The sequence below is a fragment of the Bombus affinis genome, unplaced genomic scaffold (genome assembly GCF_024516045.1).
Source record: "Bombus affinis isolate iyBomAffi1 unplaced genomic scaffold, iyBomAffi1.2 ctg00000243.1, whole genome shotgun sequence".
Taxonomy (NCBI): Eukaryota; Metazoa; Arthropoda; class Insecta; order Hymenoptera; family Apidae; genus Bombus; species Bombus affinis.
The window spans coordinates 58,483-76,831 of record NW_026108939.1 but is presented as its reverse complement, the minus strand read 5'-3'; the positions used below and the strand labels follow the sequence as shown (position 1 = coordinate 76,831).

The following is an 18,349-nucleotide window of genomic DNA, read 5'->3' as shown; positions in this document are numbered from 1 at the left end:
CAACCTACTAGTAATTGGGTATGATTAAATCATGTTAACATGTAGAGTGTTGACAGTGTCCGTGAATTTGAAAAATTTATTACAACGCTCGTGTAGTAGTGACCTTACGAAGAAAATAAACGTTCCTGTCGTTTCGAGAGCTCGTGTTTTACTCGGAACAGGTGAAGGCTGGTTTTGGAAGGCAAAAATAGGAAGAACTCGAGAAAAATTTCTGTGCAACGTGCAAAATGGAAATGAAATGATGCTGTGATCGATAACGATGCGTAATCCTGAAAGAAGCACGGTAAGCCACGTGTTGGAACTTTACGTGGAAATTATCGAGAAAGGTATTTTTCTAAGAAATTTCAAATATCTCCTTTCCGCGTTGACTGCAAGTAAGATACGAATACCAGACATGCACTAGCAGCAAAAAGTGTGCAATCAATATGTGTTTCATAAAAATAAAGAATTTTCTAAATAATTCAGCTTAGAATTGAGGTCAGGTTGTATCAAGTATCCTAATACTTATGAACAGATGTATACGTAATACGAAAGACTTAAAAATCTGATGCAGATGCCAACGACCAATTACCATAACATTAACAAACCAAAACCCTGTCCAGTTAACACAGCACTTCCACGTCCTTTCAACCTAACTTCCACGAATAAACCATTCTTTATTCCATTGTACAGTTTTGTTTCCATTTTGCGTAAGAATCGATAGTAACCAGTGGGGCAAGATTTATTAGAGTCTTATCCCCGCAATCTTCGGTGAAACGGGTAACAAACAGCAATTCTATGGCCGCTGTTCCGGGATGTCCGTAACGTATTCGCTGTGAGTTTCGAGTAAGGGGCGCGTGCCAACCGCTTTTATCGGGCACAGGGCACGCGTCGAACAAACAGGGGTTCCCGATACAATGGTTCGCATCTGCAGGGGTGGCCCAGTGCAAGGGGCACATTTCTAGGTGTTTTGAAAGGGGAGCGGAGAGAGGGTGAAGCCATGGCAAACCGTCACCCTCGCAGCAGTCTCTACTGCAACAAGGGACTGCTACGATTTGGACGTGGTTAGTCGATGCCCATCGACGCCAGTCAACGGTCTTCCTACATTCTTAACTACCGTACTCTGGAAAGAGGAAAGAATCGTCTTTCGGGGGAAGGAGAAGAATCTGGATGGACGAAAGAACCATTAACGCGAAGGGGAAATATCTCTGATCCAGGGAGGAAGAGGAAAGCTACAGAAGCTTAAGACCGAGATCAGGAATTTATTTTTGACTACCGTTAATTCTCTGCCACAAAGAAAGTGTTATCGCGTGAAGTCGTTCGTAAAAGGTCGTTAGCGGATCGATGGTGAAGTTGTTTCGTGGTTTTGTTGTGTCTCAGTAAGAATGAAAAGATATTCGTCGGTAAGTGGTTCGAGAAAAAGGATTTTTGTGTACACGTTTAATTTTTAATTGTGTTCTATTCGTACGATACAGGCTCCGTGCTTGGCAGATGGAAACAACGACAGCAAGAAGGCCAAACCGATGAAGGTAAATTCCATGAGTGCGGCGCGAATGTCGATTATGAGAGAATTATCGATTCTGCAAATTGTAAGATATAAACTAAGTACTTAAGAGCGTGTATACTCATGTGGTGTTTATACAGGAGCCGAATGCCAGAGAGTATCTGCAGTTGGCGCTGGCCAGAATCTTGGAACTGCAACGAGAGATCAAAGAGGGAACGTACACAACGGACTATACCAGCGATCTCGGTAATATTAATTTATAAATTTATTATTCGATTTTTCCAGCATCTTCTCTGGTCTCTTTATGAGGCCTCTTTGCCATGATCATTAATTTCCTATGCTCCTCAGAAATTTGAAACGTCTCCGGAACCCAAGTATCTCGTATCTGTTTTTTGAAAACTGTCTTGATATTCTATTTAGCTTCCTTGCAAGCTAATTTATAACGTAAAGCATTAGATTTATAATGATTCAATCCATTTTCTCTCATGTATTGAAAAACATCGTAAAAAGAATTTTATTCTTTGAAGAAGTTTCCGATCATTTTTCGCTGCATGTTATAAAAGTGATATTCAGAAGAATTTTCATATTAAGTACAAGTGAAAGAAAATAATGTAGTATCGTGGGCAAAAGGCCTAAGATATCGGCCGAACCGTATACAAAGTGGCGAGAGCCGCGGCGCCGTCGAGTACATCAATGTGTCGACGGTCCTTTCAAGTGGATAGTTTTGTGGAAAGAGCCTGCGTGACTCTGGCCACGGGGGTTTCGGAACACGTGTTCGATGGGACGAGAAAAGACAAAGAGACGCGAGAGTGATTTGAGTGGAATAAGACTTTTGTGTTTTAGTTCAAGTTGAACATTTATCGTTCTCTGTCCAATTAATCTCTGTTATTTTTATTTATCTTAAATAAATAGTATTAGGAGAATTTTACAAATCTAAATTATCCTAATCCTGTCCTTTTTTCCGATACTACAATAATGAAACAAACAAATATCTTGTGATGTAGTTATGATATTAGCAAACAATTTTTTAAATATTGTTTTTGTAATGTAAAGAAGGCAGAACCGTACAAAGTATAGAATCAAAACATAATGGACGTAGAAATCGATATTTTTACTGATTTTGATTTTTTGTTACTATCATAGAAAATAATAATTCTTTAAAATTGGTTTACAAACCGGAATCGATATGTAACAGTTTTCGTGCCTCAGAGATTCAAGACAGAATGCTGAGAAGCTTGGACCTCCATTTGGCGAGTAAACAAAGAGATTATACTGCCAAATTGATGAGGTCGGGCATTTAAAATGGATACTGACGGGATTTTATTGAATCTCGTCGTTTCACATTGAAACAATGGTGAAACTTTATGAAATATTTGTACTTTTGCTGATTTTTTAAGATTTGTGGTTAAGACTTTGTCTAAGCTTCCATCAGGGTCTTGAATAGTAAACTGCGAATATTTATTCAAATTCATATTTTTATGGATACTGCTGAAGGAATGCAACCTAAGCAGAAACTTGCTTTACTAAATATTCTAACGACTACTCTATTTTGCGTACTTTATATATTTTTGCATATTACGTACGTTCATAAGTTTCTCACAAATGCATGTTCGCAGTTTACTTGATAATCACTTTTTATCTAGTCAAACTTATTCAAAGCTGTACCTGTTTCTATTGAATCATTCTAGTCATATACACGAGTCATTGAATGTTAATTGCGGAAGTTATGTTAGGCCTACACGGCCTAGAGTCTCCTACCGCTCTCACAGTATCCAGAAGTCCGACAGCTCCTACAGCTCTCAAGAGCCTAGAGCTCCTATAGCTCTTCTTCTCTCATCTAAGAATAATCCTTCTTTTCGTTATCTGTATCTTAATCAACGGCGTTACTACTTTGTGTGATTGTATAAAGTGTTGGAAATATACATTATTATAACTCTGTGACTCCCAGTGTTATACCGCAACAACTACCCCGATTGTCCTAACCGAAATACGGGGATCGAACTATTCGTGGTGTTGATTATTCTAATCGTAACGGGAATTTACGATTCCCGTTGACGCGTATTCTAACGACCGCGTCTCCCCGCGATAGCTCGAAAATACAATATACAATTAAGAAACAAACAAACAAAGGAGTTTAAAAGGTATTAATACGACTTAACATTTAGAACGCTGTATAATTTTTTATGTCGATTCCCGCATAGCAAAAGAGAAAAGAAAGAACGCCAGAATGTTCAGCAATGAATGGACTAGATAACTTATGCCATTTGTATACTTGTATAGAAAATTAATTTGCCCCCTGCCATACTTAGTTCATCTCAGAATAAATTAGTTCCGTAAGGCTTATTTATTTTTTATTCTATTCACATTTTGCGAATCCTCGAGCTTGTTCTGGATAAATGGATTGCTCGGAGATTTCCACGTGATGCCTAATAAAATATTATGCATATTTATGCGGTCCACGAGATAGAATATAACTCTAAGTGAAACGTAACAGTATATCGACAGAAGAAGGCACCATTCGATATCGATTTTTTTTCTTTCTTAATCGCCTCTGTTGATTATTTCTCGCGCTTTCCTTCGTAGAGAAAAATACTTTGCTCGAATGTTTGACATTTCTTAATGAGACCGTAGCACAGTATACCGCTAATTTTGTGCCTAGAAATATACATCTATCGTTCGAACACTCATACACACTCGAAAAATACAATATTCGTTATTTCCTTGTTAACAATGATATCAGGTCCGTTTTATAGTCAAACTTTATATAACGCTACGATATAGTATCTTTCAATTGTACTTTACAGTAATAAAAATCCTAATATCGTCCAAATCTCGAGGCTTACAATCGTTGTGCTAGGAACTAGGCAAACGAAAATACATAAATCTAAAATTCTATCACCTATAAATAGTACAATACTAAAAAAACTGTCTTTCGTGTGTTCGTTGTATATATTATATCAATATTTTGAAATAGAATTTAATACGAAAGACATGTTTCGCATTCTTACAATTTAAAAGATTGCCTGTCTTTCTGAATTTTACGATGTACAATTAAAATATTTCTTGCGATAGTCATCTGCGACATATTAGACTTAATGTAACATTTGACTTGTATATGATTATTAAAATTAAACTGCTTAAACATAACGTATAGAGGGCTCCAGCAGTAGGATACTAAATTATTGCCAATGGGAACAGAATCAACGAGGAAAAACATGACAATCGGAGTACATCCCGCGAAGGTAACGGAACTCGACGATAAACAAGTCAAAGTTGAAACGACCTAAGTTTCTCGGGATTCATGAGAAAATGAAAATTTCAGAAATAAATATCCAGTCTCGATAACGATTATTTGATTTTACGTGTCGTTTCTTTCACGCGATCTATCCAATCTATTTATCTAGAATTGACTCCGATATCATCATCTTCCGTCTCATCGAATCTGTATTTCTTAAAGATACCTTAAAGCGATCTACTTATACATATATATGTACTAATAATATATTCAATCCATACTTGCATGATATTTCAAATCTTCATCCCCTGCCTGAATTCAAAAGCAAAAATATTCCAAGAAGACATCACTGCTGAAAGCTCCAGGGCTTACAAACAAACAGACATCGAATTTTCGACATGATCCTGGATCTCCGAGCGGTTTCTCAGTGTTGTTGTACGAGAATGGGTCCGCTGCCAAGATTTCGCCAAGGATCCGGTATGTCGAAATGTGCTGGGACTGTGAGCAGAGCATCGTCCGCGGTTCTGTCCGCGCTACAATTATTCGGCTTCACGCGAGTCGTGTTTATGCACTCGATGGGTAACTTGCAGAAGTCCACCTTGTAATTGCAACCCTGGCTGCTGACTCGGATGATGGTATGCAGTGGCACCTCAGCATAAGGCACCTCTCCCGGTTTTTTATCTGTGAAAACGCCAATGATGCAGCGCAGAATAGCTTGATGAGACACGACCAAGATGTTGTTGGATCTCTGTAATTCAGCAATAACCGGTTCCACGCGGTGCATGGCGTCGATGTAGCTTTCTCCCCATGGATAACGATAGCGCAGCTTATCTTGATCGCGCCATGCAAATTCCTACGCAAAAGCATTGATTTAGAGATGTAGAAGGTATATACGCTATCTATGTACTATATACTAAAGTATATAGACTTTTGCCTAAGTCATAGAATGGTTCGTACATCGAGGTCCCCAAAGCATTAAAACCTAGCTTATGCAAAGTCAGGGAACAATGGCTAATTTTAAACATAAACTTTAATAAAGTAGACCTGCGATATAATATTCAAATCATGGTATGATTTAAGTTTCGTTATAGTACACGGTTAATAAGTACACATCAACTTCGTATTGTAATTATAAATTTTTTATTATTACCATCGTTACTATAATGGTATGACGAAATTAATGCAGTATAAAATATATAAGAATAGTTTTATTTATACATGAAATATAAATAGGTCCCGGGACGTAATAACATAGAACAATTATTTAGCATTTCACAAAGGAACAATATGAAATAATGTTTTTTTTTTCCACCATGTTATATAGTCCCCATCTGGTATACGTATATGCGTATGTAGAGAATATATCTATTTGTAGTATTTTATAAGGTTGTAAAAATTAGGAAGAGCACAATGTAATATATTACAAAATAGAAATTAAAATTTGTTCAAAGCGCCGCAAATGTTGATTTACGTAACAAGTCTATTTAGCGTATGTAATAAATCCTCTTAACGACCGTGTTGAAAACAAAAACGGGAAAAATGAAAAACTAACGAATTAATGATCAGACACGTGACTTGTACACATAATACAACCACAAAATAGGAAGTAAAAAAGGAAAAAAAAAGAAGAGACACAGATAATTGTTGGTCGAATGGAAATAATACTACGAAACCGCTTATTTAAGATGACTAATATGATTTAATGAACAGGTTTCGTTTTTAAGTGTAGCAATTGGCAGTAAACAAAACAGAATTCCCAACCTTTAGTGGAATCGCCGTTCCAGTTGAGTCTGCGCGAAAGGCATTGTGCCACTTGGCTTTTTCCACGACCTGGTAAACCGCACATCGCGATTACAACCCCTGAGAATTTTCGGGGAGACTTCATTATCCCCGACGTCCTTATTGTGATTTTATCCTTGGGTTCTGAAAGCAACAGAATCTATGATACTCGTGTAATTAATTGCATTCTCACTTGCTTGATGAGTAGACGTATGGCCATTGATAAATATCAAGGAGACAAAGGATTGTGCAACAAAGACGCGAGTATGAATGTACAGATCGTGAACAAATTTACCAACGCCAATACGCGATTACGATAGAAGTCAGATATTTTCTAAGGCATTTCATTGTAGCATCCGGTTATTTTTATGTGTATAATAATATAATAATAACGACCAATTTTAAAAGATGCACCCAAACGACTATGATAGATCTGACCCGGTGCCAAGCTAGTTTGTTAAGCCAGCCAACAGTCGAATGATCGTTAACAATGTGAACGTATGTGACGTAATTCGATAGAAAATCGAACAATGTGATCGTATAATAGTAAGAATGAAATTAGTGAGAAAATTATCGTTTCCCTCCGACGCATCTTCGATTCACAAAAGAACTCTTTCTCGCGCGCTATGAACAAGATGTTTTAAATTTTTATTTTGTTTTCGTCGAATGAAATATTTAGGTTTCTACGAAACAATGAACGTAAAAGTGAAAATAAAAGATATACGCGAGCATTATATTGCGTGCAACATTTGCATGAGCATTCTGCTTTTTACCCGTACATTTAGATTAAAATCGTTTTCACTATTGATCGATGGAAGAATAATCCTTACCGATCACACACATGTTCTTTACAATGTACCGTTAACAACACTGTTCGACAATCAACTAATGACGAATCAATAATAAAGAATGCGTTTCAATGACACAACCGGCTAGACGAACTCGCGAACTTCAGAGTGCGAATTTCAACCGAGTACTGATGCCTTCCTGTTGGGTTCCACGTTAAAAACCGAGCGTTGGTGAACTTTATATTTAGAATTCTCTCCTCATGCTCGAGAGCTTTTGGCTACACTTTTGCGACTGCCGCTTCTTTCGCGGTATTAATCTCAACAACAAACTTTGTTTTTTGTTTGTTCGACATTCTGACTTATTCTATTCTCATTTTTGGAATACGGATATTCATGCGAAATATTTGTGAGAAATATTTGTTTCACTCGCTAAATGTAGCAATTTTATAGCTCATATATTTGAAAAGTTCGTAGCGAAATTCAAATAAAATGTATTTTCGTAGAATTGACATTCTATCGAATATAAAATACAATACTGCTTCATATAAATTAAATTTATGAAATCTCTATAAAAGGTATAAATTAACCCCTTCAAATTTTATCGCAATCGATTACAGAGCTTATCAATTCTCGGAAATGTTGCGAACTTTTCAAACACCTTCATATTTTTATATATGTTTTATATGATTGTGTAATTATTTGGATTTTTCTATATTTCTCAGAACCGTATAAATATCCGCGATCTACGTATTTGATTGCTATATTTTCCAAAACTCTATATGTCATGCGATAATTTATGTAATATATCGTGTAGTCGTTCGTAATCGATATGTAATCGTACGCAATATATTGCGGTGTATAGAATGAAAGTTCAAAACAGGATTAAAGTTCAAGTACGAAAATACGTACGACGACCTGTCTGTAACGTTATAATTAACTCGCTGTTTACAATATAAAAAATTGAAATGGAGTAAGAATTATCGAATTATCTGAGTTCACGAAATTCGACATGGCGATAGAAATATGCGTTATCGCGTGTTGTTTCGAATCGGCATGTCCTTGTGCCTAATAATCGAAGCTCGAAAAGCGATAAAGGTCATTACATTTGGACTAATTTAACGAATCTCTGAGTAGATTTTTTACCATAAGCAAAAGCACGTACGCCACGGAACGATTTCGTCATTCGCTATATCTGTCTTCATTTTTATTTGCGTGTCTGTTTTTCTCGACTTAACGCGTGTCAACAAAATAATTACGAATTAGACCCCTTGATCCGTGGATAAAAGAGCTTCGATGCACGTTTATAGATTATACAAACGAATCGCACGTTTCGCTTTGAAAAATAAAACGTATTGAAAACGGAAGTTTTTCAACTCAAACAATCGGATGATATACCGATGTATGTATATTGTTTTATAATTCAAAGTGCAGCTTCGAGTGTCGTATTTACCAAGCTGTTGCACGCGATACACGATCAATACCGATCATTCGCGTATACCGAACGATGTACTATCACCTATCGAGAATCCCCATGAAACCAGCTTTAACAGTTGGTACGTTGACCTGAAACGTGTCGTCACTCGATTTATTATTCAAGCGTTGAATTGTAACAACGCATGTACTCTCGCCACGCTACGGCTACCAACGTATGCGTGAATACTAAATTATTCCATGGAATATCGTGTCGATAATATTTATTTATCTATGAACAAATGGCAATGAAATTTGTAACGTCAGAATACAGTAATTAATTATGAAAATTGCGTTACGTCTTCGCGAAGATTCATCACGGTCATTTCCATATGCTGTCATGCGCAGGATAAGAACAAGCTCAGCGGCAGAAAATCAATAATCGGTCTTGTGGAGAAAACCATTTTGTTGCATCGGAACATGCGCTGTAACGGCAGCTACCACTACATCGCATTTCACCAAATTTGCCACAGAATTTCGTTAAAAAAAAAAAAAAAAAAAAGAAAAAGGAAAAAGAAAAATTGAACTGACAGCTACTTGAACTAGATAAAACAAGACAATTTCTGGAACTCATCGTACTCGAAAACTCTTGTCAGAATTTTACGATAGAGAGGAGCTTAAATTATTGAAGCTTTATAAAATTCGAAAGCACTTGAGTTTGATAAGATGAGATACTCGTGGGACCTGGTACGATCGTTTAGTTACTGAGATATAGAAAAAAGAAACGAAACTTTTGATAAGAAACCACCGTGCTCTGAGATAAGGAGCATTTGCGTCAACTGAGTATAAAACGTATTACGATATAAGATACAACTCTCTCACAGCTGACAACAGCTACTTTTTTCCCACTGTATATTTATAAGCTGTGCGTATCTACAAGGACAATATAAATAATTGGCGCGTGTTGATGATAATGCACGTGTAACGACTACATGCACGGCTGATCATGAAAGTAGCAGTTCAAAGAAACACAAGGGACACACCCTCGATCGTGGAGTTTTTAGTCTTATTGGCGTACAACTTGTACGATGTGCAATGTGCACATTCCCGTTTCACGAGCTAAGATAATATCTCTCATGGGATATCCTTGAAGAAATTTTACCTTTCGTTTCTCCCCTCCCTCTCTCACTCCCTCTTCCTCTGTCTCATTAAATTCTTTCACGGTTTATCGCGAGGTAAACATTGGAACGTGTAACGAATTCTTACCAGCAATATCCACGTTGTCAAAAGACATCGTTGTCTCAAATAATTCTATGTTTAAGTTCAATTAAATAACGAAATTAATAGCGCGTCTTAGAATATATCAGTGAAGTTTCTATGTGGTACGATGCCGATTGCAGATTTAAAAATATCGGACACATATTAATATTCAAAGATCGAGGATACCTGAAGGTTTAATTTATCTCATCGATAATTTTGTTGTGCTTAATTTATGTTACTACGAATAGCAATAAGATGAATTTGTTAAACGATATTTCGATGTCCTTCGGTGACTGGTACTGAATAATCTCCATTCATTCACGAATAACAGCTTTTGTGCTCGAGGCCACGTTTAGAAGAAACATGGAACCACGCAATATCTTCTCCAGTATTGATTAACCCCTTATCTTCTTATATCCAGACACACTTGTGAATACAGAGACTTTAATTGTAAATGAAAGGAATACAAAAAGAACGCAATGCAAAGTTCCCATAATTGAATCTTTTAATCGCGTATAGCTAATTATGTATAGTTATAAAAAATAGTAGCAACGCAAGAGGTTAAGAAACGATTTTCTCCTGCGACGAGATTACAATAATTGCAGGGATCATGATAATCCATGTCGTTACCATAATTTTCTCGTTTACATCTCTGACTCCTGCTGACCTTCGGGATCTTTTCTGCCTTTACGAACTGTGTGACTGTACCCGTCGCGTTTTTCATTGACACGCAATTTATCGTCGTTAAAAGAAAACCGGGGACAACCTTAGGCGACAGAAACGCCTCTTTGAAAGGTGCACGCTAATTGGTCCGACTGAACTGATGATAAATGGAAAAGGACAAAATATTTTTTATCAATGCATACTAACTTTTTAGGCGACAGACCTCCGTTATTAGACGCCGTAAACTTACCTCTCGCGATAAATTTATCTCTCAGATAGCGCGACAAGTGCAAATCTATGTACAGATTCCTCGTTTTTATACTGTGAATCTTTCTTTGTTTATTGTTTTCATTTTCCATGCGAGTTCAATGAAAACAACAAGTTTATCAATTTTAAGTTATTTGTTACATGCTGAATTTTCATTCGTCGCACGCGTTTCGAACATACGACACGGATATCTATTTAAATCGTGTTTTATTTATAGTCACCACTCCTATTACAAGTGGAGATCACAGATTCGTGAAACCGTGGCCTGGTTTCGTGGGAATTTCGGTGTAATAGCTAAAGATCTAGCTGACACGAAACGAGAAATTCAAAGAGAACGAGCGAAAAAGCGTAATGCGTTTCAATGAGAAAAACAAACGATGAAAAAAGCCATTATTTCATCCGGTATTTCCGCAGGTGGCATTTTTTAATTTCGTTTGCATATTGCATTTCCATGCAATTTTTTATGATGACTGTTGCATTGCATAACGCAGAGTAATCCGATGCTTTCGTTTTCGATAGATAAGAAATAAATAACGTTTCCCATCGAATGTTTCGCAACCTGATTACCGATTGAATTGCTATTCAATAACATCGTTACCTATCGAATATATCGAACATGGTGTGATTGTACGAGTAAATAATATCAATTAGATGAAACTCATATTACTAGTGTTCCATTTAATCGATTTACCTTGGCGCTGTTCTTCGACGCTTGGTGCCATCGTATCAGCGCACGGCGCAGTCTCCTTTTGTATAGTCGACGTATTGATAGCGTTCACCGCTTGTGTTACGATCGATTTGTTCGTTTCTTCTTGGAAAAAGCCGGCTTGCAGTGCAAGTTTCCTCACGGCCAGACAGTAACCCAGAATCGGTGCCGCCAACAGGTCGAGACAGGCGGCAACCCAGGGCATAACCCGACGATGAACTATTCAAATTGGGGTCTTTGGTTTCCCTTCGGGAAAACACAAGTCAATAGGTAGACCAGTCGAGAAGTCGATAATTACAGGAAGAGAATGAAAGTGATCCTGGTAACGCTTTTGCTTGAAATATCCAGCAAACAAGAGCCCTCTATTTGTATAAAATACTCGGAAACAGTGGTCTATTGCTAGTCTCCTTTTTACCCGTTTTGCTGCTCAATCTTCGGCTAGAGTTCTTCCGAAAAATGATCGCTACTTGTGTGCCGTATTATGGACAACAGGTCCTCCCTCATTCCAATTTGCTTGATCCTCACCTCTGGAGCCAGTTTGCGTGCTTCTTTGCCTATGCTCGAAGAAAAGCCCAGTTCTCCGATTTTGTCCTCTTCTTTGGTTAAATCTTCTTTTACCCTCGATTGTTTGATCGTCGACGATCTATCTATCACGTTACGATGTACCTTTATAAATATTGTCGATACAGACGTTGTCCGACTCTGCGCACGCGCTGCCACAAGTATATGCTAGTAGTTTACATAGTCACGGTGCTGCCTCACCGTTTTCCAGCACACTGGTGTTCCCTTCTCGCCGCCACTTCAACTCTGCTTTGGTTATGTATATTTATATGTAAGGTATTCCTTACCCTTTTTAGCTCCTTTTCTCTCCCTTTACCGCCCACGACAACGTGGTTTCACACGGACAATCTGTGGAGTTGCCTCTGCAGAATCAGTTCTCGTACAACCAGTTTACCAGATTAATTTTATCCACCAAAGACCTTCGAATATAACTGTCGACTCTCTATTGTCCGATTCTAATCTCTGCGTTTGTTGATGTTTTGTTCACTGTATGTTGCGTGCAAATCCGCCTAACGTTCTGTAACTGAAGTTATACGAAAGTGTTTAAAAGTCAAAGTGAAAACGAAGTAAAATTGTGAAGTGAAAACGGTCGTCTCTAGTAAGATCGAGGAGGTACTAGCGACTGATATTCCCCCATTTGCTGCAGCTTTTAGCAACATCGAGCCGGACCTGGTAGGCTCCCTCTGTTGAAACTGGCCAATCAACGATTCGCTTACCCCACTACTAGTATACAGCAATCATATTGGGGACACGTCGAATGTATTTTAATTTTAATAAATATTTTCTCGATTATAGTGTTCGAACGATCATGCTTAAACAAAAAGAAAATGTGTATTTCACGATTAACACTGAGAAAAAAGTGCAACAGCATAATTGAGTGTTCGATCATACGACGAAATTTCTACATCCCGCATGAAATTGCAGAAAATTCGCTTAATCTACATTTTTTATTATAATATTCAATACAAAACGTTCCTGTTAATATCCCCCTTTTATCTCGAAATTCATCAGAGACGTCCGTATTTCAGACGAAATTTAGCGAGTTAATGAGGGAATCTTTTTTTCGCAAATTGAGTGAACGTTACACAGTATGTTAAAAGGACGTGGGATGTGAATTCATCACGAATATTTTTAATAGATTTTTCTGTATCATAATCGCGGATTATTTTTATTTTAATTTTCTCGATAACAATGAATCCTGATAAATGTTTTCCTAATAATTTTACTATATGCTCGATGCCGTACAAATATAATATCAAGTATTGTTTATTTTATCGCTCTCACCTATCGAAATGTCGAAGGCGTCGTTTTCAACGAAACAGATTTTCAAACGTTTCCCATATATTCGTAGAATTCAATCAAATTTCGCAAAATTACAGAAAAATATTCAAATAAAATTTCGATAAAGGGTTTTCAACGAAACAGATTTTAAAACGTTTCCCATATATTCGTAGAATTCAATTAAATTTCGCAAAAGTACAGAAAAATATTCGAATAAAATTTCGATAAAGGGTAGATTGAATAACACGAGTACAATTGACCGTGGAAATACAATACAATAAAATACACGTGTATATTTTTAATTTTAATTTTCGTTTATTTCAGGTGATCCTAACGAGTGTACCACTCACGTCTGTTATATTCACATTCGATTCATGGCCGTGGGGACAGACAGTTTGCAAATTATCGGAGTGCGTCAAGGATATTTCAGTCGGTGTCTCAGTTTTCACTCTGACCGCGTTATCAGCCGAGAGGTAAGTTGTCAAACCCAGTTACGGTTGAGGAAATTGTTGTCTCAGGGATAGGCTGGTCGTCCTAACTTTAGTGAAGTTCCGCCCCATTAATGGACCAATCGACTCTTTAATCAGTAATCGAAATGAAATCTCAAACGTCCAATTTCCTTTTCGCTATTAAGAAAATCAATTAATTTACATTAATAAGAAAGTTCAACGTTAAAATAAAGTATAACTGAAGAATTCATTTAATCAGACATCATTTAATCTTAACCCTGCAATACTGCATTTATAAACAATCCAATTAACGCTATATTGAAAATTACATATCATTTTATTAACACAACGCTTATTTCCAACAAACGATACGTTGCTAAATAATTTTGATTTCTTCCATGTCAAATAATTATCAGGATCTATCTGCATATTTGAATTAGTATCGTTAGTGACGTTTAATAAAACAGAAGGCGTTAAACACCCTTGTCCAATAGTAATAAATTTAGTAATAAAGCAAATAAAATAAAATAATAAATAAATTGTAAAACAGAAATCTATATATAATCTAAGATTTCTATCTTGCCAACATATTAATATTACAGTTGGTACATTTGTTGCACGAGACAGCTCGGAACGTATAAATAACAACCATTTCTCAACAGTAATAAATACACGCACAACAGCCATCTGTAAATGAAACATTTAAGTGGGGTATAAATTACTCCGTTCTATAGTATTTCAGGGTTAAGGTTTCAATAAAAATTGATTTACAAATAAAAGAAAGATATGCTCGTGTTGCATCGTAGGTACTACGCGGTTGTAAATCCTCTTCGGCGCCATGTAGCCGGGATGAAAGCAGTACCATTGGCGCTACTAATAGCTTGCCTTATTTGGGTGCTGGCGATTGTTTTGTCGATGCCTGCTGCTCTCTTCTCTCACGTGATGAACGTCGACATAACAACTAACTCCAGCGTCCACATCTGTAACCCTTTCCCCGTGGAATTGGGTGAGTATCTCACACGCTGAAATATTTCTATTCGGATTAAAAAACTATTCTACTCAATCCGGGAACGAATTATAAGAACGAATTATAAGTATTCTTCTCCTAAACTGAACATACATGTAGTATCGTGGACAAAAGGCCTAAGATATCTGCCGAATCGTAAACAATGTCGCGAGAGCCGCGGCATCGTCGGGTACATCAATGTGTCGTCGGTCTTCTTTTTAAGTGGATAGTTTCGTGGAAAGGGCCCGCGTGACCCTGGCCACGGGCGTTTCGGGGCACGTGTCTCGAACGGCGGGAAAAGACAAAGAGACGTTAAAGTCAGTATTAGTTGAGAAGCCGGAGAAGACGGATGCAAAAGGTGTGCAGAGTGTGACTTGAGAAGCGAGAGCGAGCGAGTGTAGAAGCCGAAGCCGCGTGTGAGAATAGGACGTACAACAGCATTGTAATCATTTCGTTGCTTCGAATATTATTTATCAAATCAAAACATCATTACTTGTCCTTTCCTCTAAGACCCATTAAGTTACTACATACAGAAAGCAAAATAGTTGCTCGTTTACGATCTCTGCTTGGACATTTCTCCGTGTTTTCATTTCACACCCACGAAGTCGTATTAATTTATTTCTAGTTCTGAAACGCAGGGGCAAGCTATAGGAGAGGGGTGGTGTTATTCAAGTTCCTGGCCTACTACGTGATACCGTTACTCATTATAGCAGGATACTATTTTCAAATTGCACGACACCTTCAACTGTCCACCAGGAACATGCCCTGCGAATTATCTGCAATTCAGCGGCTGGAGCAAATTCGATCACGCAGAAAGGTAGAGTGAATCGATATTATTATGAAATTATACAATTTTCAAGTAAATCTAATTTTGACACAAAAGGTATACAGGTATACCAGTGAAAAGGTGTAGAACAGAGAAATTGAAATTGCTACCTGTATGATATTTTTATGAAATTACACTGCTTATATATGCAGTCAACTTGCAAATAAATTTAAATTCTAATAAATTGTTACTTAGACTGTGATGTAAATTGAGTTATAGCTATAAATTATTTACTTTGAAAAAATTTCACGCTCATCATGTACCCGAGTAACAAGGTGCAAGAAGAAGCGGAATTAATTTAGCGCAAATCTCGAGTCGATGGTGCAATTGTTATAAACTATACTTTACTTACGCAATCTTCGATACGATCAATAATAAGATTATGTAATACGACCTTAGGCCAATATACGGTTAAGCATCGATGAAACAAGTCTAGTCCAACAACTAGAAGAAGGCGTTCCATAACTTCCGGGATAGAATGCTAATTATAAATCATTATAGATCGGGATATTCTCTGGCAATATCTTTAGCATGTAATCCAATTTCACTTTCCGTATTGTATTTGAATGAAAAGTGACGGTCGATCATCTTAAAGTACATCGACGTATCGACCAATGAAGTTTCTTCAACGAGCCAACTCTTCGTCTTCCTCGTTTCTGTTGTATATAAAACAATAATTTATTTGAAAACTTCGTACACAATTTAAGATGAATATCGTTCGCATATTTGATCAAGTCTTTCGACCAATTATTATTTCAATAGAAATGTATTCCTTTTTATGCAACGTGAGTACAATGGCTTGATCTAATACACCAAGTCAGTGTATTAAAATACTCGATAACAGAAAGTCTTTGTTGTCTGATTTAAAAATCACTTCACAGGCGGCTCGATATTCTGATTCACTTCGACTAATTCGATAGAAGGTGGCATCGAAGCGTGTCTAGCGAAGATACGACAGAACCTTCAATAACCACAGTTCTTACTTCTACTTTTCCAATGTTTTCATCCGTCAAATGCATTCAACCGTTCTCTAATCCATTTTGATAACAAAGAGCCATTTCGTAGTAGTAATAACGGTAGCTATGTTTCGTGAAAATAGAGTTTCGAGATTAATACAATTTCATGGAACAATTCGGACAAATAATATAATCGATTGGCCTATAAATACAGCGATGACAAATCACCTCTAGATAACGGCTGAGAATTACGCCTGAACGAGAGATTCGATTTAACTACTATCCGCTGGCAATCCATACCAAGACACGCTGCATGCGAATCAAAATGATCCATTCGCTCGAACGACTACGAGTTATCGCCTCTTTATTTTTCGTAGATGCTAGAACGCCTGCACTCTTCCCAGATTTGTTCCTCGGCTGTGGAAAGACTATTTCTCTTGGCGATGTTTTCTTCCAGCTAATCTCCATTTATCTTTCTGATAAAAAAGACTTCTGTGAAAGAAGTTAAATATCGAACTTGAGAATTTATTTAACGTAATATTTCAAAAGTTGAGGCAAAGGCGTATTATCTAACGACATCGGTGTCGAGACGTTGAAAGCATATTTACAGGATCAATTGAACGATGACTAAATCTGCTAAGGTCGCGGTCGATCTGAGGCAGATACCTGCGAAATCTTATTATAGATATTGTAGTATCGGGAAAAAGGGATAGGATTAGGATAATTTAGATTTGTAAAATTCTCCTAATACTATTTATTTAAGATAAGTAAAAATAACAGAGATTAATTGGACAGAGAGCGATAAATGTTCAACTTGAACTAAAACACAAAAGTCTTATTCTACTCAAATCACTCTCGCAACTCTATAACGCAACAACTCGATCTCTCTACAACGCTAGCAACTCTACAACCCTACATAGTATATATAGTCTATATAGACAACTATAGTCTTCGGCTTCTGCACTCGCACGCTGTCGCTTCTCAACTCATACTGCACTCCTTTTGCATTCGTTCTCGCTGGCGTCTCAACTAACACTACCCTTAGCGTCTCTTTGTCTTTTCTCGTCCCATCGAACACGTGTCCCGAAACCCCGTAGCCAGGGTCACGCAGGCTCTTTCCACAAAACTATCCACTTGAAAGGCGCCACGGCTCTCGCCACTTTGTACACGGTTCGGCCGATATCTTAGGCCTTTTGCCCACGATACTACAATATTTTTAAACGGACATATCGTAAAACTTGCTGACAAGCGCTAGTTGTCATGTCAAATCTTTGTCTGTTCATCGCGTAAGATGATGGAAAAGAGAGAGGAAGAGAAAATCTTCTGTATATTCCAGAATTTAAGAAGTAATACTGTAATGCCTAATCTACATTTAACTGTTTATCTCAGATTTTTTACTGTCTTACTAAAAAATATTCTAATCTAGGTTTCTAATAATTAAATTTTAACTAATTAGACCAAGTACCAAGTTAGTTGTCCCAGTTTAATACGTATCTTTCGTTCTCTGTGATCAACAGGTTGGAAAAATGGTGATCTCCATCGTCCTAATCTTCTTCATCTGCTTCCTACCGTATCACATCTTTATGATTTGGTTTCACTTTTTCGCATCAACGCTAAATGACTACAATAAATATTGGCATATCTTCAGGATTATTGGTTTCGTCATGACCTTCATCAAC

The 18,349-nt window shown here is 37.2% G+C and overlaps 2 protein-coding genes and 1 long non-coding RNA gene across 4 annotated transcripts in view; 1 reads left to right on the top strand and 2 right to left on the bottom strand.

Moving 5' to 3' along the window:
* Positions 1-3,808: 3,808 nt before the first annotated feature.
* LOC126927819 (uncharacterized) lies at positions 3,809-12,795 on the bottom strand. The gene is made up of 3 exons (XM_050743821.1): positions 11,577-12,795; positions 6,480-6,641; positions 3,809-5,571 (listed from the first exon to the last, which is right to left on the bottom strand). Exons 1-3 carry the CDS (start codon positions 11,794-11,796, stop codon positions 5,546-5,548), a joined length of 408 nt encoding a protein of 135 aa, XP_050599778.1. The 5' UTR covers positions 11,797-12,795; the 3' UTR covers positions 3,809-5,545.
* The window catches only part of LOC126927817 (uncharacterized), a 17,159-nt gene continuing 9,351 nt past the window's right edge, over positions 10,542-18,349 (bottom strand). Inside the window, exon 2 of one of the 2 annotated variants that reach the window (XR_007715914.1) lies at positions 10,542-11,483. The gene's annotated coding sequence lies outside the window, so the exon portion shown is untranslated. Of the gene's footprint in view, positions 11,577-18,349 lie in introns of both variants that reach the window. The other variant, XM_050743819.1, reaches the window with a different exon arrangement.
* LOC126927822 (uncharacterized) lies at positions 13,669-17,208 on the top strand. The gene is made up of 2 exons (XR_007715927.1): positions 13,669-15,004; positions 15,422-17,208. It is a non-coding gene; the product is annotated as an uncharacterized LOC126927822 (long non-coding RNA).

What these genes read in the sequence shown, in the direction of transcription:
- LOC126927819 (XM_050743821.1), bottom strand. Translation starts at nt 11,796, where the DNA reads ATGCCCTGGGTTGCCGCCTGTCTCGACCTGTTGGCGGCACCGATTCTG. An exon ending in CGTCGAAGAACAGCGCCAAG is followed by an intron (nt 6,642 to 11,576) that starts GTAAATCGATTA and finishes TGTTGCTTTCAG; the next exon opens with AACCCAAGGATAAAATCACA. An exon ending in GAACGGCGATTCCACTAAAG is followed by an intron (nt 5,572 to 6,479) that starts GTTGGGAATTCT and finishes GCTTTTGCGTAG; the next exon opens with GAATTTGCATGGCGCGATCA.